We start from the raw sequence: 21202 nt of genomic DNA on the forward strand, positions 1-21202 counted from the left end.
ATGACATGTTCTAAAACCACTACTGTTCTCAATGCCTCCTAAATTGCGTGTATCACTAGCCTAAAGGATTAATATAGTTTAGGGAATGGTTAAGCAGAAAGGTCACGGCTCGAGGTTACAAGGCAGGCAGCACGTGACACAGCGTGACGTAGGGAGAGACATGTTTACATCAACTGAAATTAAACTCGATTTTTTAGAAAGCTCTAATCATAATACAAGGTGCTAATGTTGCTAGACTAACGGAACATGACAGATTTAAAAATGTGTTTTCTGAAAATAGGCTATTTTTGGGTCTGTGTGGGGTTGTGACGTCATTGCGGCCATCTTGCCTGGAGAGGTGGTGGAGGAGCGGCACCGGGACTGGGACCGGGAGCAGCGGCAGCAGGCTCGAGCTGACAGCAAGGAGCAGAGAGAGAGGAGAAACACAGAGGGCTGTTGTATTAATAGATGAAGGAGTGGGTTAGGGCTCGATAGCTGGACGTCGAGAAGGGAGGGATTGGGAAATCTAGCCCGAGGCAGGCTGTCGTAGCCGAGGGCCAGGCCGCTTCTTTGTGCGGTTTTCTCAAACCAATAGCCCGCTTTTTAAGAGTATGGGTGACCGAGAGCGCAGAGAGCGCGATTCGCTCACACTGACGGGTTTGACCGGGTTTGTGGTCTCGTCTTGACATGGGCGGAGAGTGACATTGAACGTTGGTCTGCAATAGATATATATATATATATATAAATAAATTATATATATATGTTAAACATAAACAGCTTAGGAAAGGAGGGAAAAGAGAAAACCAAAACAAAAAAAGGCAACAGCAGAAGCTCAACATCTGAGTGCAGGGGTCTGAAGGAACAAACATGATAAATGATTTAATTTTTTTTGTTTTGTTTTTCAGTGCAGGGAAATGTCAGGAAACGGGGTAAAGGTTTGCCACCATGGTGTCGATTGAATTCGTCTCTTTGATAAAAGTAGAAATGCCTTTTGCTTGGATTTTTGTTTGTTTGTGCCCAGGTGCCAATGAGCAGCGCCATGTAATTGATGTGCCAGTGCAATCTTCCTCTCTCCCTTTTATTGTCAGACCTTAAAACAACTAAAAATCTAGTCCAATATGTTTGAAGACAGCCATGTCAGAGGCTGTAGGTAGAGTTTTCAGGCAGATTTTAGTGTAAGAAGGCAAAATCCTGGCTAGTGTGTAAACATGGGATCTGGCTGCATCATTTCTGTGTCATCATTGGGCACGCACAAATTACAGTTAGGTGTTTAATTTGTTGGTTAGATTCATTGGCATCCATCATTGTAAACTAGTTTTAGTTCAACAGGTTAAAATCTAGCATAATTTGGATTGCTTTGTTTTGTAGGTTTTATTAATGTGAATTAAAAACACAGTCTAATCCCTGCACTCATGAAACCATGTATATATAGGGACTGTTATCATGATTGGACTCTGGCCTACGTTTATCCTAAGTTTTTGCACAACACAGTTTTAGACTTTCTGGTCTAGTAGTTGTGGTAGAATTTTTTTTTTCAGTTAGCACTACCAGACTTGTTTGTTCTGTTGCGCTGTTTTCTTTTGAGAGAAGTTGCCCCTGCTAGATTTTGTCAGTTTCTGCTAAGCTAGAAACAGGGTTGCCACTCATCCAAACAAAATGGGTGACCCAAACTCTCGGAAGAACCAGACTTTGAACCGACTGCGTGCTCAACTTAAAAAGAAGAATGAATCTCTGGCAGATCAGTTTGACTTCAAGATGTACATTGCCTTTGTATTCAAAGATAAGGTAGGAATTTTATCTAGTCTTGGCGCACATGGCATCATCAAAGTTTAATGGTTTGTACCCACCAAACATCAAATTCTTTAACATTGGCATGAGAATAAGTATATTGAATTTTTATTTAAGTTCTATTATTAGACTGCATTTTCCCTGAAGTTTCAAATCTCTGAAAGCTACATTGTTAGTTTCAGGCAGACAGAGTCTCATTGACATTATTTGGAGCTGTGAATTCACACTATGGTATATAACATCCAAGTTATGCACTACCTTGTTCCAAAATTAGTTTTTGATTAAATCTAATAACATTCGCAGTTCAGCTTCGATCTAATCTTAATGCTTCACCCTTAGCACAAAGTGAGGAATAACCTTTAAATATTGTACTGAGAAAACTTGCTTAGTAGAATGGCTTCCATTTACGTGACCTACTCCTGTTGTTTTTCCTATCGTCTGGCTTGTCCCTTCGTATGTTCACATGCTTACTTTTGTTTTTATATTCATTTATAGAATGTGGGCTTTCCTGGCTGGCCAGCATTTATTTTCCGCCCCTAGTTGCCCTTAAAATGGTGAGCTGCGTTCTTGAACCGCTGCAGTCTGTGTGCTGTAGCTTGACCCACAATGCCCTTAGGGAGAGAATTCCAGAATTATGACCCAGTGATAGTGGACAAACCGCAATATATTTCAAAATCATAATAGTGAGTGGCTTGGGGGGAAGCATGCAGGTGGTCGTGTTCCCATGTATCTTTTGACCTTGACCTTCTGGATGGAATTGGACTTGGGTTTGGAAGTTGCAAATGGTACTGAACATTGTGCAATCATCAGCAAGCATCTCCTGTGCTGAACCTATGATGAAAGGAAGGTCATTGATGAAGCAACTGAAGGTAGTTGGGCCTAAGACACTGCCCTGAGGAACTCCTGCAGAGATATGTCCTGGAGCTGATATGACTGACCCCTGATAACAACAACCTTCCTGCATACCAGGTATGATTCCAACCAGCAGAGAATTTGATACCCATTGATTCCTGTATTGCTAGGACTCCTTGATGCCACACTCAGTCAAATGCAGCCTTGATTGTCAACAGCTGTCACTCTCACCTCACCTCTGGAATTCATCTCTTTTGTCCATGTTTGAACCAAGGTTGTAATAAGGAGCTGAGTGAACCTGGTGGAACCCAACTGAGTATTGGTGAGCAGTGTGACTTGATAGTACACCTTCTATAACTTTATTGATGATTGAGAGGAGACTGGGGCAGTAATTAGCTCATTTGGATTTGTCAGGGCATAGTCTGGGCAATCTTCCACATTGTCAGATAGATGCCAACATTGTAACTGTACTGGAAGAACTTGGCTAGGAGAGTGGTAAATTCTGGATCATTAATTTCTGGCAATATTGAAAATGCATCAGGGGCCATAGCCTTTGCAATATTCACTGCCACCAACTCTTTTTTTTTTTAAATATCACGTGGAGTGAATTGAATTGGCTGAAGACTGATATCTGTGATGCTGGGGACCACTGGAGGAAGCTGAAATGGATTATCCACTCAGCACTTGTGGCTGAAGATTGTTGTAGATGTTTCAACCTTATCTTTTGCACTGATTTGTTGGGCTCTTCCATCATTGAAATTAGGGTTATTTGGGGAGCTCTCTCCTCCAGTGAGTTATTTGATTGTCCACGACTATTCATGACTGGATGTGGCAGAATTGCAGAGCTTAGATCTGATTAGTTGGATGTGGAATCTCTTAAGTGATAGAGAGAGTTATGTGTGCTGTTTGGCACACAAGTAGTCCTGTTTGGTAGCTTCACCAGGTTGACACCTCATTTTCAGGTATGCTTGGTGCTGCTCTTGACATGCACTCCTATACTCTCCATTGAGTGGGAGTTGATCCCCTGGCTTGGTGGAAATGGTTGAGTGAGGGATATGTTAGGCACTAGGTTAACGACTGTGTTAGAGTACAGTTCTGCTGTTGATGACCCACAGTGCCTTGTGGGTGCCCAGTCTTAACTGGGGCAGCATGGTGGCTCAGTGGTTAGCACTGCTGCCTCACAGCACCAGGGTCCCAGGTTCGATTCCAGCCTCGGGTGACTGCCTGTGTGGAGTTTGCAAATTCTCCCTGTGTCTGTGTGGGCCCCCTCCGGGTGCTCCGGTTTCCTCCCACAGTCCAAAGATGTGCAGGTCAGGTGAATTGGCCATATTAAATTGCCCATAGTGCTAGGTGCATTTGTCAGAGGGAAATGGGTCTGGATGAGTTACTCTTCGGAGGGTTGGTGTGGACTTGTTGGGCCGAAGGACCTGTTTCCACGCTGTAGGGAATCTAATCTAATCATCTGTTTGAAATCTGTCCCTTTTCATGATGAGTATTTTCAGTGTGAGGGCAGGACTTCATCTCCACAAAAGTTGCACGATGTAGTCTCAAATTAGTGTCAATTTGGCAATTAGACAACCAAATTTGTAGATATCTACTTTGCATTTTTGAACACCTGCTTTAATGTACTTATTTCACACTGCGGAAACCACATTATGTACCTGTAATCACTCCAGACATCTCTCTCAGCTTTCATCACCATCTTGGGACATGAACATGCCATTTTGCCAGACAGGCTTGTTTGCCTTTCAGTGAATGACTTGCGAAACAGCCAAATATCTTTTAAGTGAATTTTGTCCATATACCCAGCGCTAACAAGAATCTGTCAAACTGATCTAAAATTAAAAATTGAAATACCTTGAATTGTCATTTTCTGAAGTTCCAAACTTTTCTTCCCTTTGTCTGCAGAAATAGTTCCTAATTTCACTTTTGAGGGGTCTGATGCAAATTTTTTGGGAATGTCCGTTGTCATAGATTCTTCAAATTATATTGATTTTTGTCCTGTCTGCTTATATTAATTTTGGTCAAAATCAAATCTTAATAGACTTAACTCCAGCACTTAATTTAATCCTTAGTATCCAGGTATCATTCTCATAAGCCTCCACTCTTAATTCCTCAAAGGGTGGTATATCCTTCCTAAAGGTATAGTGTCCAAAACTAAATACTTGAGTTGTAGAGATGTACAGCACGGAAACAGGCTGTTTGGTCCAACTTGTCCATACCGACCAGATATTCTAACCTAATCTAGTCCCATTTGCCAGCACTTGGCCCATATCCCTCTAAACCCTTCCTTTTCGTATACCCATTCAGATGCCTTTTAAATGCTGCAATTATACCATGCTTCACTACTTCCTGTGGCAGTTCATTCTATACTAGCTCAACTCTCTGCATGAAAATGTTGCCCCTTGGGTCCCTTTCATATCTTTCCCCTCTTTACCCTAAACTTATGCCCTCTAGTTCTGGATGACTCCACCCCAGGGAAAAGACCTTGTCTATTTCTTGAATCCATGTCCCTCGCGATTTTATAAACCTCTAAAAGGTCACCCCTCAGCCTCCCACACTCCAGGGAAAAAGCCTCTCCCGATAGCTCAAACCCTCCAACCCTGGCAACATTCTTGTAAATCTTTTCTGAACCCTTTCAAGTTTCACAAAATCCTTCCAATAGGAAGGAAACCTGAATTGCACGCAATGTTCTAAAAGTGGCCTACAATCGCAACACAACCTCCCAACTCAATGCTCTGACCATTAAAGGAAAGCATGCCAAATGCGGCCTTCACTATCTTATCTACCTGTGACTCCACTTTCAAGGAAACCTGAACCCGTACTCCAAGGTTTCTTTGTTGAGCGACACTCCCTAGGACCTGACCATTAAGTGTGTAAGTCATTTTAAGATTTGCTTTTCCAAAATGTAGCACCTCACATTTATCTAAATTAAACTCCATCTGCCACTCCTCAGCCCATAGGCCCATATCATCAAGATCCCATTGTACTGTCAGGTAACCTTCTTCGCTATCCACTATACCTCCAATTTTGGTGTCATCTGCAAACTTACTAATTCTACTTGCTGTGTTCACATCCAAATCATTTATATAAATGACAAAAAGTAGTGGACCCAGCGCCGATCCTTGTGGTACTCCGCTTCTCCAGATCCGATTCTGTTGCAACTTTGTATAGCCATAGCCTAACATTTAATCCTCTATTCTGTTTGATATGAACAGCCTTTCTGATTATTTTCTGTTTCATTTCATAACATTTAATCTTATCTACCTAAACACTCCAATGTATGTGGACATGCACTGTTTCTAGCTTCTCACCAATTAGAAAGTAGTCTCTTTCCTTTTGTTTTTGATGTTCTCTGACACTCAACCCTACTTCATGACTACTTCTCTCAAGTTCTCCAGTAGTCAGAATTCTTGTCCAGCTTTAATACTGATGTGCAGAAATTTCTCTCACTTAATATTGGGAAAACTAAAGCAATTCTTTTTGCTCTGAGTCATTGACTTTATCCCTTCTTTTTCAGTTGCTTGTTTGCAACCTTAGTGATGTATTTATTACAAACATGACTCTTGAACTTGTTCAAACAAAACTCTGCTGTCCATGTCCTAAAAGTTCCATTCCTTCAGCTTCTGTGTTTGCTTAATCCAAGCCTATATGTAAACAATGTCTTACTCCTCCCTCTTATCTCCTATAGCCCCATAACTGTCAGATATCTGTACTCTTAATTCTGGATCCTTCTTCCGGGATTTTAATTAGTGCACTGTTGGCAACTGTGTCTTTAGCTGTTTAGACAGATTTCTGAAGTCATTTTCCTCCTTTTTTAAGGTGCCTCTTAAAACCCACTTTGACCAAGCTTTTGGCCACCTGCCCAAATATCTCTCCTTGTAATAACTTATCGCAGGAGTTTTGTATTCCTGTTGGAAGTGCCTCGAGTGCTTTAGGGTGTTAAAAGTGCTTTTAAACATGTTTGTTTTTCTCAATCCAAAGTGGATTATTTCTTTTATTTCCCTTGAAATGTGTTTTCTATAATTTTATTCATTTAATTTATTAGTATCTTTAATTTTACATTAGTATATACAGAAACAGTGCATGTCCACAGACATTTGAGTGTCTAGATAGATACGATTTAATGTTATGTTAGCAAACTTAGATAGCCTTCGGTCCTGTCAATTAAGTCATTTATAAAAAATTGTGTTGAGGTACCATGAGTCAGTCCAGTCTTGACCAAGTATCTACCCATTATTTCTTATTTTGTTGCCTGCTGCTCAACCAATCTCCTAACCAAATTAATCATTTGCCTCAATTTCACCATTTCAGCTTTAGCTAACAGTCTCTTCTATCAAATTCCATCTGCAAGTACATATAAATAACATCCATAGTGATTTCCCTGACTCTGGCTTCAGCATTTTTGCAAAATATTTGGCAAGGTTTTTCATACATAAACTCAAATAATACAATTAAGGTCAAGTGCATGCATGTGAAGGGGTCTTGTGGCATGGTGGTATTGGTTCTACTTCTGGGACAGAAGGTTTAGGTTCAAATTCCATCTCTGGATGTGATGACTATGAAGATAACATAACATATCTAAACAGACTGATGAAAATCAGAGAACCTTGCTGGCACAAGCTGAGTGGAATCAAGATAAATCTGTAATGTTTCATTCTGTGAATAAGTGTATACCGAGGTAAAGACTGGCTATCAAAAATATACATGACTCATGACTTAAGAGTCCATGTTCATTCTCAGCTGAACATTTTCAAGGTGTTCGTTGACCTTCGGTTCCAATGCTTTCTCAACAAATGCTCGGTTAACGTTGTTTTTTTTTCTTCTCATCTTTCGTAATAGCAGAATGATAGGCACAATTTTCCAGTCTAAAGGAATGACTCTGAATAATAGAATTTTGGGAGAATATAGTTGGAACATCTGCAATGTTTTCTCCCTCTTTTTTGTTTGAATCCTAGAATGGAAGTTATCTGGCCTGGAGATTTGTTACTCATTAGTGCCGTTACTACTGCTGTTTTGTTTAATTTTGGCGTGTCTCTAATCCTACTTCAACATTAGTTACCCCAAGATATTTTTAGGTTCCATGTTCTGTCTTACCTCTTTATTTGTCATTGTTTTTAATGCTCCTTGAGCACTGATCTTTCCTTGTTTTTAACAGATTCACTTAGCTGTTTTGCAGTACTCTTTTTCAAGCAATTGGTTGAACACACATAGTATGACTTTGTTGAAATGGTTTGCTTCCATCTGCTGGATTGTTTCTAAGTGAAGGTTGATGAGTCCACTGTTTGAATTTCTTCAGCCTATCTATTTACAATTTCAGGAATTCATTATAACCTGTTATTTTTCAGCAAGTTCAATGGAAGGGAACAATATGAAATGGAAGCTAATACTCTGGATTTAGGAAAAGCTGACATCAGTGGACTGAGACAGATTCCTGTAGTATCCTGAGCAAATCTGGTAAAAGCTAAAACAGCAGAATAATAGTTGGGTGGTACATTTTGTGATTAACCAGTTTATACCTCCAGGCACAAGAGGTTTGCATGGCAAAGACATTGGCAAACAATAAAGGGAAGATAATTTTAAAAAGAAACTGGGTGAAAAGCATGCATAAATAAAAAGGGGGAAAAAATCCATCTTACAATTTTTTTCTGACCAAAATCAATTTTGTGGCATTCTTTTTGAGCCGAGAGTGTGCTCCTGGAAAAGCACGGCAGGAATTCATGATGAAGGGCTTATGCCCAAAACGTTGATTCTCCTGCTCTTCGGATGCTGCCTGACCTGCTGTGCTTTTCTAGCACCACACTCTCGATTCTGATCTCCAGCATCTGTAGTCCTCAATTTCTCCTTGCGTTCTTTTTGAGTTGGGTATCTTACCAATGATTGATGTGGAGGTGCTGGTGTTGAACTGGAGTGGACAAAGTTAAAAATCTCACAACAACAAGTTATAGTCCAACAGGTTTATTTGGAAGTACAAGCTTTCAGAGCACTGCTGTTTTGTCAGGTAGTTTGTGGGACAGGATCTTGGGACGCAAAATTTATAGTAAAGGATCAAGATTCTAGGATTTGCATATTAATGAATTGAAACCTGCAACCCCATTCTAAGGGATTAAAGACTTAACAGCAATCTAGTTTTGTTCAATACATTGCATCAGTTGTATGACACTTGGATCTTTTGCTATAAATTCTGTGTCTTATGATCCTGCTCCCACTAGCTACCTGATGTCGGAGCAGTGCTCCAAAAGCTTGTACTTCCAAATAAACCTGTTGGACTATAACCTGATGTTGTGATTTTTTAACTTTGTACCAAGGATTGTCATTAGTCACTTTTTAATGCGAATGATTTGTAATGTGCCTTTCTTGTAAGCTAGTTTTAAAGTGCAATGCTATTTATTTTGTTAAGGACCTAACTTTTTTATTTTCAATGGTGACTTCTGTCAATAGGTCACTAGAGTTTTGAAGAATTCTGTGGCTTCTTTATCTTCTAGCCAAGTCAGTTAAATACTAGCACAACAGATGTGAGCTCAATCAAATTTTATTTTACAAGTATCACCAAGCTACTACTCCATCTTTATATGGGTTTAATGGGGGTGTTTCATAAAATGCCACAAAAGGCCAGTTAATAATTGGGCTTCAGGTATAGGAGGGCCATTTGTCAACTTGGGTTTTAAAAAAAGTTGGTGGAAGGACCAAAAACAGTTGTGGTAAATGGTTACCTTTCAGACGGGAGACTAGTAGGCAGTGGTGTTCCTGAAGTGTTACGTCGATCATTTTTTTCTGACAAATATAGGTAAGTGACTCCGATATTGGAATGTAGCATAAAATTGCAAAACTTACTGATGTCAAACTTCGAGGAGTGGCAGACAATAAAGGTATCAATTGAGTGCAACATTGGTTGGCCTGCAGAATGTGTTTTTAGAATTTAATGAAAGGAAGTGAGAGGGAGTTGGCACATGACACTAATATAGACTTCGTGGCACAGTTCTGAAGAGTATGCAGGGTTTAACAAAGACCCAAGTGTGCATGTACATAAATCTTTGAATGTGTGATTCCAGGCTTTGATATTAGAAGCATTGAGTGCAATAGCAGAGAAGTTATGTTAAATCCTTAAAGCTCTAGTCAGGCCATGGCTGGAGAACTATTTCCAATTCTGATCACTGTACTCTATCAAAGAAGTTTGAATCCTTATTGTGTGGAGAAGATTTTCACTCCTTGCTTATCGAGTATCCATTTGTCTGTGCCTGAGACAAATTTAGAGACTTTGCTTTCACTGTCTTTTGAGGAACAGCATTTAAAAGGTTCAAATCCTCTAAAGTATTTCTCAGCTGTCATAAATAGGTGACTCCACACTTTTAAATTATGACCTGTAGTTCTGTGCCATTAATGACTCTATATGGAACATTGTATGTAGGATATGATATTCTGGATTTTTTTTTGCCCTTTCTAAGGACTAATCAAATTGAAAGTAGTCATTGATAGGAGTTGAGTTGAAAGGATCTGGTCCAGGTGGATTGGAATCGGTTAAAGCAGTAAATGAATAATGGAAGGCTTTCAAAGACAGAATGTTTGGGTACAGACTGGTTATATTCTTGACTTGGTTCTCTGTCTCCCTTTTTTAAAAAAACCAAAGGATGTGTGTTTTTTTTTCTTAACTGCTTTCTCGGCTTGTCTTACCATATGCAAGCATTTCTTACCCCATAAGATCTGACTACTATTTTGGCTGATATCGTCTCCCTTGATTTTCCTGTCAAATGGAGTGGTTTTAAGCTTGGAGAATGAGCAATATAGCATTTGTGATTCAGCTAGACCTTGCAATCAATATGTTGACTAGTAACTCCCATATACTTTTGCGTTTGAGCCCATGTAACTAGTTCGTATCCTACAGGAAGAATGCATGGAAAAAGAGGATATAAAACATGGTGTGCAGTTGAAGCTTTACTGGTATCCATGTGATCCAGGATAGGAAATCATTGTGAGCCTAATTCCATGTGGAATTGTATGGAAAATTACAAAGGACAATGAGACGATGTTGGAGAGTGGAGATGAGAAAGTGGTCAGAAAGAGTTGGTCATTGTTCTGTCTCTGACCATGAAGCAGGTTTTACTAGATTATGGGTAATCATACATTCTTATTGGAAGCTGTAAACTCCAGTTTTTCAATTTTGTATTGGTTGATTTCAGTACCAATATTTACCTACAGGGAGGAACTAGATTTAGGAAAGTTTTCTGATTGATTGTAGGTTACTAATTGTCTACATTCATAACCATATCAAATATTTATCATTTAGAATTCAATGATATTATTAGTAAATGACTTGTACTGTATTGACCTGCTGAGTTACTCCAGTGCTTTGTTTATTTCCAGCATCTGCAGTATTTTGTTTTTATTTTCATTTTTTCCTGTGAAAGAGATTCCTCATGGTATACGGTTTTCCCACCTTAAACATTTGAGCAGGATAAGAGTATGGCAAGCACTACGTCAGAAGGTGTAGTGACACTTAAACATTGAATTCAGTATCACAAAATCTCATTTTAACTATGACTTTTTTTTGCCAAGAACTCTTATGTCAATTATGGTCAAAAGCTTAATTTTAGAACTTTTACAACATTCCAAAGATATGCTATATTCTAATAATATCCTGATTCATGTCATGATTAATTGCAGTTAAGCTCTATCAACTAGAAATGCTCTGTTCTGTGACTTGTCCATATTAATATTTCATAATTTAGTGAATTGACTCTTGAAGCAATGTGCTTAATGTTGACTCTTGCTGTGGGGTTCTGTTTCAGAAGAGTGCAGAATTTAGAAATGAAGAGCTGGGACTTATACAGTCTGCATTTGAGGTGTCAGATGGGCATGCATTTTTGAAGCTGAGAAATTGACAGTTTAACAGATAAATCAATAGATGGATAAAGGAGGGGAAACTAATGCTGTTGTAGTAGAGCAGGCACGTGAAAGCAGAAATTCTGTTTGAATACAAGATAAACATCTGGTAGCGTTGAATCATGCTTCCATGTTGCACTTGCTATTTAATTGTGTAATCTGCATCTCCTCTTTTCATCTTGTTAACACACGCATGCATACTATTTGACTGATTCTTCTGAATTAAATTGATTCCATGTGTTGTTGTTGGGTTCTTTTCATGCTGACTTTCATTTTACCTCTAAACAAAGCATTAGTCCTAGTTTTCTTTGAAAATTATTTGAGTGGAAATTATTCCTTTAAATTCATGATGGCATGAACTAAATTGTCAGTTGCTTTATTTTAAAGCTTTTGTCTTCAATCTTGAAAATTAAGCCTTGTAAACTAACCAGGATTAATACTATAATTTAGTTTTGTAAGCTTCCCCTTGCTTTCAAAGTCTTTTGAGGCAAAAATGCTACAATGAATTGAAGTGAATGCTATAAATCTGAAGAAGAAATGTCCCAACATGGGACAATATACAACAAATCACTGTCCTTGAGCTCAATAAATAACTAGGCCTTTGTGAAATGAGGTTTTGTTCTTAATGTGTTCTTTTCATCCCTGGTGTGAGAAGGGCTAACTGTTGGATCATCGTTCAGTCTAAATATTACAGTTTCGGTCTAAGATGTTCTGCTTTGATACTTTTAAAAAGAGAAATTTGAAAATTTTGTTGGTTCTTTGTGTTTTAAAGAGTTTGATTTATAGTATTTTTTTTAAAGAAGAAAAAGTCGGCACTATTTGAAGTGGCTGAAGTGGTACCAGTTATGACCAATAACTATGAAGAAAATATCCTCAAAGGCGTACGGGAGTCCAGCTACTCCTTGGACAGTTCCATAGAGCTGTTGCAGAAGGATGTAGTGCAGCTTCACGCACCTCGCTACCAGTCCATGCGCAGAGTGAGTAAATGATGCTTTTTATTTCACTAGAATATTTTAAAAGTTCTGACTTGTTTTAGACCAGAACATAGTCTCACATCTGGTAACGCAAAAAAAAAACTTGAAATCAAAAATTGAAATGAAAAATACTAGAATGACATAGCAGCTCTTTACTTTGAGGCTCATGCTTTATTAAACCATCTTTTGTCAATAGAAGAAAAACTATTAATGTTCTTGCACATGTATGACCACTGGTTCTAATGCAGACTTTATCCTTATTCTGTTGTTTCTGTATTGCATCAAAGCCGTATCTAGTATCCAGCTTGATGTTGACCTGAAATTTGGAGATGGAGTTTGTCTGTCAAAGTGGGGTTTGGCCACTCCAAACTCTGACCCAGAGTGGGGAATGCTACCATTAAGGCAAATATTTTGCTGTTGTTCAATATTTTTGTACAACCGTGGTTGCTGAAATTGATATTCAGTTGTGTTGGGTAAAGCCAAGTACTTTTATTCTCTAACAAGATTGACTTATTTATACATTTGCGTCCTTCTGTTACCAATTTATCAAACACATAGGTGATGCCAGTAAAACAAAACTAAGAAAATTAGTAGTTCTTTATTAATTCGAAATTGAATTAGTAGTTCAGGAAATCTGAAAAGATTAGGACTAAAAATTTCAATATTTGATGCTGCTGATCTTGCAATCTAATTAATCAAATATGAAAAAACATCTACCTTTAAATGAGTCTTGTAGATTTTTGTATTGATGCAATGCAGTAATCACAACTTCTAGTAATTCGTTTCATGTTTAAGTTGGTTGATAATTATAATCGATTATCTTTATGAATTGTTCAAGTCACTTCACATCGATGCAATCTCAGCATTATAAATTGGCCTTTTAAACCATTCAACAGACTTATTTGATTTGGAGAGACAGGAATCCCTGAAACTTTTGCTCCTAGTGACAAAGATATTGACTAACCATAAAATGTAATCTGGAGAATAATTGAGAATATGCTCATCTGTGGGGAGCAATTTAATTTTGGGAATAATTTTGATACTCATGATAAATTTTTAACTCACAAAAGAACATTTGGATTGTTATGTAGGCTGTCACTGAAAATAAAAGATGCTTCCAACCTTTTGGATTATAAAGAGTACTGTGATAGGCACTTGAAACTTGTGTTGGAATACACAATGCCTTTGACCTTCAGATTATATTGTAGTTTTGAGCTATACCCAAATTATCGAACTTGATCAGGAAATATGGCTCCGATTGGGGTTACTGAAATTGTAGTGACTGTTTCTGTTAAAAACATTATTTAATGCTTATGTGGGAATTTCCCTCCTCTGTTAGGATGTAATTGGCTGTACACAGGAGATGGACTTTATCCTTTGGCCACGGAATGATATAGAAAAGATGGTCTGTCTCCTGTTCTCCAAGTGGAAAGGTACAGATGGTGAGCCTTTCAGGCCTGTTCAGGTACTAGTTCACTGCACATTCTTACACAGTTATGTAGAACTCATTCTGTCTTATGTCGTTTTCCCTCTGGGAAAAATTGATCTTGTCTGTAAATTTCCTGAGCATATTGGCAATTGCTAGCTTTTTTCAGTTGGTTCAATGATTTTTGTACAGATGTTGCAAATTATTTACTTGTGTCTGACTACATGGGATTTATTTCAAACATCACTCATGTCACTTGCGTTTTGATGAAATGGATGTCTGTTGTACCTGCAATGTTATTTTGACTGGTACTGTTGCTTTTTTTTCCCTCACTTTTCATATTGTCTCTTCTGACAGCATCAACATTTTTCTGGATACAATTTTATAGATGCTAAGTACCACAATCCCTTACTGGATACTTTTTGAATCACGCATTTTATCTTTCAGTGCCATTTATTGTAAAATATTTGCTGTTCATGCAGGCCAAGTTTGAGTTTCATCATGGCGATTATGAGAAACAGTTTCTGCACATACTTAGCCGGAAGGATAAGGCAGGACTCATCATAAACAACCCATGCCAGTCCATCTTTCTGTTCATTGATCGGCAGCACTTGCAGGTGATTATAACGTTGATTTCTTGGTGCTTTTTTTTCCGAAAGTTTTTCAACTTGAACTATTGCTTAACTAAGGGCATGTGAAAATAGTGATATATGGTTCATTTTTAATTAAGTAGTCTCATGCTTGGTTGTTTGATTATTATTGTAAATTATGTTTTGTGAATTAAAGTCACATGGTTTGCATTATAAATTGGCCTTTAAACCATCCATCAAATTTTATTTGATTTGGAGAGACAGGATTACCTAGACACCACAAGGAATTCCTGAAACTTTGAACTTGCTTTGTAGCAGCATTTTGGTGGAATTGTCCAAATCCTAGCAACCGTTCTGTGTAACAGTTCCTCTCTTACCATCCCATTTAATTATTCATAGGTTTTCTTAGTAGAATTTCTGAGGCAGTTCAGATTTGTGTGAATTTGTTGACTTGTTTTATGAGATTGTTTCTTTTGCAGATTTGTTTGCTGTAAAAAAGCTGTTTGTCTAATTTGACTTGGCAGAATGCCTTTTTTTTAATACATTCAGATTGGATAATTTCAGTATTTTTAAAGAGTTAACTTGGAAATTACCTACTAATTTTGGTTAAGGTTCCACCTAATAACAGACCTTCAGAATTGAAATGCTGCATTTGACTCTGGATGGTGAGGGTTATGAAGAGAATGAGAGAGAGAGATTAGGTGAGATGAGATTAGGTGTAGTGTACTTTGTATGTTCACCATCTCTTGGGGTATACTGACTGACTATAAGATTTTAAGTGTGAATGGAAACTTGGATGAGCTATCGAAGATTGAATTCAGTCTCTTTAACACATGCAGTGTGGTCTCAGAAGAGACAGAGAAATCTTGCAGAGATGGGGGAGTGAAAGAGAAAGAGACAACTTGGAAGGAATTTTATAAGTATAATAAAGTAGTAGGGCAGTACGGTGGCACAGTGGTTAGCACTGCTGCCTCACAGCGCCAGAGACCCGGGTTCAATTCCTGCCTCAGGCGACTGACTGTGTGGAGTTTGCACGTTCTCCCCGTGTCTGCGTGGGTTTCCTCCGGGTGCTCCGGTTTCCTCCCACAGTCCAAAGATGTGCAGGTCAGGGTGGATTGGCCATGCTAAATTGCCCGTAGTGTTAGGTAAGGGGTATGGGTGGGTTGCGCTTCGGCAGGGCGGTGTGGACTTGTTGGGCCGAAGGGCCTGTTTCCACACTGTAAGTAATCTAATCTAATCTAAAATGACTCGGGAATTCAATGGACTGGATGGAATTCATTTTAATTGTTTCTCACTATTCAAGCAAACGCTGTCATAAACGTGGTACTGTTGTATTCATTAAATAAGATGAAGCAATTTCTTTAATGAGAAGGAAGCATTCTAATTTGGATTTGTAGCCAGTGTGCATTTTTTTTCCTCCTGCAGGGAGACTTTGGACTTTGCCTTATACTGTTTGCATATTGGTGTGGGCTAATCGAAATGGCGATTAGAAAGCTATCATCTTAGCTGTATGTAGAAGCAAGAATTTATTTCCAAATGTTTTAAATGTAGGAATTTTTATCCATCCCTGCCAAAAATATGTTTTCCATCTCAAATTTAGTTTAATTTCTCTTCCCTGGTGTAGTAAAGCGCTGCATTAATGTATGGATGTAATAATGCATTCTTCATGGTCTGAAATCCTGTTGGTACTACCCCAAGACAGTAAATCGAGCTATTTTCCACATCAATGTGCAGTCTTCTCGTTGGTCCCAAAGCTGATAAATACAAAAATTCAATAAAACGAAGAACTGATGCTAAAGATCTTAAACGAAAACAAACATTGCTGGTAAAACTCAACAGGTCTGACCGCATCTGTAAAGAGCAAGGAGAAATAAAATTGAGTTCAGTGACCCTTCAAAGGTAATGGCTAGGAAAAGGTGACCTTTACGTAGATGACCAGGAGGGGTTAGGGGAATGAGTGGACAAGTCAAGGCAGAGCCTGGAAAGAGAAAGTTGGGCAGATGAAAGGATGGTTGATAGCAGGGAAAGGAGAAAAGCTGATTCTGGGGACCATGAGTAGGTGAAATGAGTTTTTGCTCTGCTGAAAGCAGCCCACATGACATGGCTTGGGGTGAGTGGATAGAGGACACAGAAGGAGATGTTCAAGCTTTAAAATTATTGAACTCAATATTGGGTTCTGAAGCCTGCAAGACCCTCAAGTGGAAAGTTAGATGCTGTTGTTTCAGCTTGTGCTTAGCCTTGCTGGTGCATTGCAGCAGGCCTGAGAGACACAAGTTGGCCAGGAAAAATGGCAATCTGTTGAAGTGGTAGACAGCTGGAAACTTAGTAACTTTTACAGACAGAATGTCAGTGTTCTGCAAAGTCTGAATTTCATCTCCCTGATGTAGGGGAGACCACATTATGAGTAGTGAATCTAGTAGATTAGATTTGAGTGAAGGCCAAGTACATTGCTGCGTTACCTGGAAGGTGAATCTGGAGAGTTGGATAGTGAGGAGGGAGGAAGTAAATACGCAAGAGATACACCTATTGTGATTGCATGGGAAGGTATTTTTGTGGGGGGGGGGGGGGGCTGTTGGGAGTGAAAGAGGAGTAGACCAGAGGATACTGTCCCTTTTTTAAAAATAAGCTAATAGCGATGGGGAGGGGAATGTGTCTGTTGATGGTGTCCTGCAAGAGATGAAAGAAATGGCAGCTACTGATCCTTTGGATGTGGTCTGATGGGGTGGAAAGTGAGGATCAGAGGATCCTTTTGGTATTTTGGAAAAGAGAAGGCCTGAGGTCAGAAGCCAGACACAATGAAGGACCCTGTCAACTACGAAATAGGGAAACCCTTGATTTAGAAAAAAAAATGGACATTTAAGTCCCCTGAGTAGAGGGTACATCATAACAGATGTGGCAGAGAAACTGGGAAAATGGGATGGAGTTCTTTTAGGAAACAGGGTGTCAAGATGTATAGTCCAGGTAAGTGCAAAAGTCCGTCGCGTTCGAAGTGGCAAGCCTACCCACTGAAATAGAGATGTCAAGGAAGGGAGAAGTCACAAATGGATCAGGTGAAGATGAGAGGGTGGAAGTTGAAAGCAAAATAGATCAATCATTCCAATTCTGAATGAGAGGGATGCAGAACCGACTATGTCATTGATGTACTGGAGAAGCGTGTGGGGAGGACTCTGAGTAGGCTTGGAACAAGGTATGTTCCATGTATCTCACAAAGAAACAAACCTAACTGAAGTCCATATGTGTACCCACACCACACTTTTGATATGAAGAAAGTGAGTGAGTTAAATGAGAAGTTGCTCAAAAAGTGAATGAGGCAATTTAAGTCTGTGGTTGGTCTGTAAGTTCAAAGTAACTTGAACTTAATCAAATTGGGCTTTAAAGAATAAAAATACTTATCGCAATATGTTGAAGGTGCCTGGAACACATTTAGATAGATCTTGTGACCCTTGAACTTTGAGCACTTACAGACAATGTGGGCATTCAAAGAAAATCAGTGCAGTTCTTCCAAACTCTGCACACTGACTTTTGAAATAGGTGCATGTTAGTGATCTAGCTTTGATTTACACTTAAGGCAGCTGTATGTTAAATTTGAAGTCATTTATTTTGTATCTGAACAGTCATGGATTTTTATTTTTGTTTTTGTTTCTCAGACTCCAAAAACTAAGGCCATAATTTTCAAGTTGTGCAGTGTCTGTCTTTACCTGCCACAGGATCAGCTTACTCGTTGGGGAGTTGGAACCATTGAGGACCACCTCCGTCCCTACATGCCAGATTAGGGGCAGGAGCCAGCAAAATAGGGAAGATCATAAGAGCCAACAACAGTGAACTCACATTTCATCTTTGTTTCTGAGTTTAAAATGCTCCACTCATGAAAAGAACAGTCTGTTACAAAGCATACTCATCTTGAAATTTATTTTTTTTTCCATTATACGTATCTCAGAACTTTATTTCTTTAATGTATTGCCTGCACATTCACTGTAATAGGCTGCTTTGCAGTTAATCTGCATTGTGTCAACTCCACGTGGAAAACAAAAAGGTGAAATTTGAAGAGTGTTATACATTGATGCATACATACCAGAAATGTACATAATAGTCTTCTCGCTTGTGCTGGTTATGTACCCTGACAATTACTTTGGATATTAAGACGTAATGTTGGGGTGGGAAGTGCATTTGACAAGGATTTCAGCAATTAAAAGATACAACTTGTATGTTGTAAAGATGAAGGGCGTTAAAGCTGAATAGCACTATCTTTATGGTCCTGATAGATACATTTATATTGGGCATATACTGATCATAATTTAATGACAAGCAACTGAAGGGGTTGGGGGGAAAGAAATCTTAAAATATTCTTTTAAAAAATTCTTGTGTAATGTATGCCCCTGTACTTTGTGTGGGCTACATTTGCTGATGTGTTCTTTTTGGATCTCTTTCCCTGAGTTGCTATATAAACGTACAAAGGAGTTTTCCTTCTATTCTTTGGAGATTTTAGCAGGTTAACAATGGCCAAACTGCAGGTAACAGAACTGGAGTCTAAAGTAGCAAAACAGCTACAAAATCGTCACTAAAGTTCATTGTTACTGGATTTTTTTTAAAAAAGAGCCTTCCTGTAGCTGAGCAGCTGATTTATCTAAAAAGCAAGTTTGGAACTATTATGAAGGTAGAAAGATGGTGCAAATATGCTGGTTGCTGATAACGCAACTGTGTAAAAATTAGAATAACTAATGGAGAAATTACCAGTACTTGCATTCAAGAAAATGCAACTAAAATTGCTTCTTTTAAAAAAAATCTTCTGCAGTCTTTCAATTTGGTTAAGGGGATTGTTTATAAGACTTGATTTTGAGCTTGTGCAATTAACATGAAGCAGGCTGCCGAGATGAATTGATGAGGAAATAGCTTTTCTGTGGAGCTGTGAGAAGTCTGAGCTTTCTGGGGTTATTTATGCATGCCTGCCACTTCAGATAAGAACAGCGCTAACCAGTAGCAAATTTGTACTCACCTGTTGAATTGGAAAAATGAAAATAAATCTTTAATCCTTATTCAGAATTGTCTGATGTGTATCTTGAAAGTTGGTTTGACTAGCCTTTGATATACTATAACTGTGTTTGGAGATTTACACCATTTTACTGTTTTACAGTTTCTGGTTGGTTCAAAGGATATTATTTTCGTATTGTACTAACACCAAGAAGTTGTTAGCAATAAACATCCAATCAAGAAAATGTAGTTTAAATATTAAGTCAGAGGCAGCAATTGGAAGTCATTGTTATTATCAGAGTCATCTCCAGTTTCCCTGTTTGCCTTTAACAATAATATGAATAAAATGTCGACATTCATGAGCTGGTTCTTAATTTTGACAGTTGCAAGTCTCGTGGAGAACTGTCTATCAATATACACAAGTACAAAAGCAAAATACTGTGGATGCTGGAAATAAAAATTAATTGCTGGAAACATTGATCAGGCGGCATCTGTTAAGAAAGAGTTAAAACATTTCAGGTTGATCACTTTTCATCAGAACAGATATGCAAGAGATGGTAAGCTAGTAAATGGGACAATGGACCGGAAGAAGAAAAGGAATCCAAGATTAACTACTAAAAGATATCATACCACAAAATAACGTGCTATGTGATGGTGAATTTAAAGTAAGAAACAAGAATGTGATGACTAGATATTTTGAAGATTATTCTGATTGGATAGAGTCAACATCAATTTATGAAAAGGAAATTGATAATACTGAGTTTTTGAGGATTTTACTAGCAGAGTCATTAAAGGGAACTAATGGATGTGGTATATCATAAGACTTTCTATAAAGGATAATAAATAAAATTACAGCACAGGGCATATATACTAGTATGGAATGATGATTTGGTAAACTGGGAACAAGCAAAAACCAGGAATAAATAGGGGTGACCTATATAGAAGCTTATAAAATCATGAGGGATTTATGGTGAGTAGCCAAGGTTTTTTACCCCTGGGGTAGGGGAGTTCAAAACTAAAGGACATGGGTTTAGGGTGACAAGTGAAAGGTTTAAAAGGGACCTAAGGGACAATATTTTCATGCAGAGGATGATGCCTGTATGGAATGAGCTGCTAGAGGAAGTGGTGGAGGCTGGGACAATACAACATTTTAAAAACCATCTGAATGCGTATGTGAATAAGAGTGGGCCAAATACTGGCAAATGGGACTAGATTTATTTAGATATATGGTCAGCATGGATGAATTGGACTGAAGGGTCTGTTCCATGCTGTGTATCTCTGACAGACAAGAAGGAAAAGTTTGGAATTGTACTGATGAAGGACAATATCAGTATGTTAGAGGGGGATGATCTCTTGGGAACAATGTGTGGAATTTGGGTGGAGCTAAGAATAGGCAAGGGATAGCAGATAGTGATTGGAGATGTTTATAGGCCATTAAATAGTAGTGGCTAATTGGTCATGATATTAAAGAGATATGTGTGTAGTAGGGCAAATACTTAGCGTAGGTGATTTCAGTCTGCTTACAGACTGAATAAACCAATTGACTGTGGAGTATAAGTTTATGGAGTGTGTTCGGGATGGTTTTTCTAGAGCAGTATGTTGAGTCAACTGGAGGATGTTATTTTAGATATGTAATAGAAAAAACTAATTGGCAATCTTGTGAAATAACCTTTTTTAGCATTATATCCATAATAAATAAAATATTATGTTTTAAAGTGAAGTAGTTCATTTTGAAGTAAAGGTGT

The 21202-nt window shown here is 38.4% G+C and overlaps 1 protein-coding gene and 1 long non-coding RNA gene across 3 annotated transcripts in view; one reads left to right on the forward strand and one right to left on the reverse strand.

The window, feature by feature from the left end:
- LOC140465092 (uncharacterized) overlaps window positions 1-21202 on the reverse strand; it is a 959861-nt gene that overhangs the window by 505143 nt on the left and 433516 nt on the right. The window lies entirely within an intron of this gene.
- On the forward strand, window positions 312-19522 carry LOC140465089 (uncharacterized protein C6orf62 homolog). Of its 2 annotated transcripts, none has more exons than XM_072560956.1 (5): window positions 312-1764; window positions 12303-12476; window positions 13813-13938; window positions 14382-14516; window positions 18137-19522. In XM_072560956.1, the coding sequence occupies exons 1-5, from the start codon at window positions 1636-1638 to the stop codon at window positions 18260-18262; spliced, it is 690 nt and encodes a 229-aa protein (XP_072417057.1). In that variant the 5' UTR covers window positions 312-1635; the 3' UTR covers window positions 18263-19522. The 2 variants fall into 2 exon arrangements, with proteins under 2 accessions (XP_072417057.1, XP_072417056.1); XM_072560955.1 differs by having other exon boundaries at window positions 314-1764; window positions 12300-12476.

This window comes from Chiloscyllium punctatum, chromosome 41 (assembly GCF_047496795.1).
Source record: "Chiloscyllium punctatum isolate Juve2018m chromosome 41, sChiPun1.3, whole genome shotgun sequence".
Lineage (NCBI taxonomy): Eukaryota > Metazoa > Chordata > Chondrichthyes > Orectolobiformes > Hemiscylliidae > Chiloscyllium > Chiloscyllium punctatum.

Excerpts from the sequence above, each read along its gene's own strand:
- LOC140465089 (XM_072560955.1), top strand. The coding sequence starts at position 1,636 with ATGGGTGACCCAAACTCTCGGAAGAACCAGACTTTGAACCGACTGCGT. Across the intron at positions 13,939-14,381 it reads AGCCTTTCAGGCCTGTTCAG|GCCAAGTTTGAGTTTCATCA; the intron begins GTACTAGTTCAC and ends CTGTTCATGCAG. Across the intron at positions 14,517-18,136 it reads TTGATCGGCAGCACTTGCAG|ACTCCAAAAACTAAGGCCAT; the intron begins GTGATTATAACG and ends TTTGTTTCTCAG.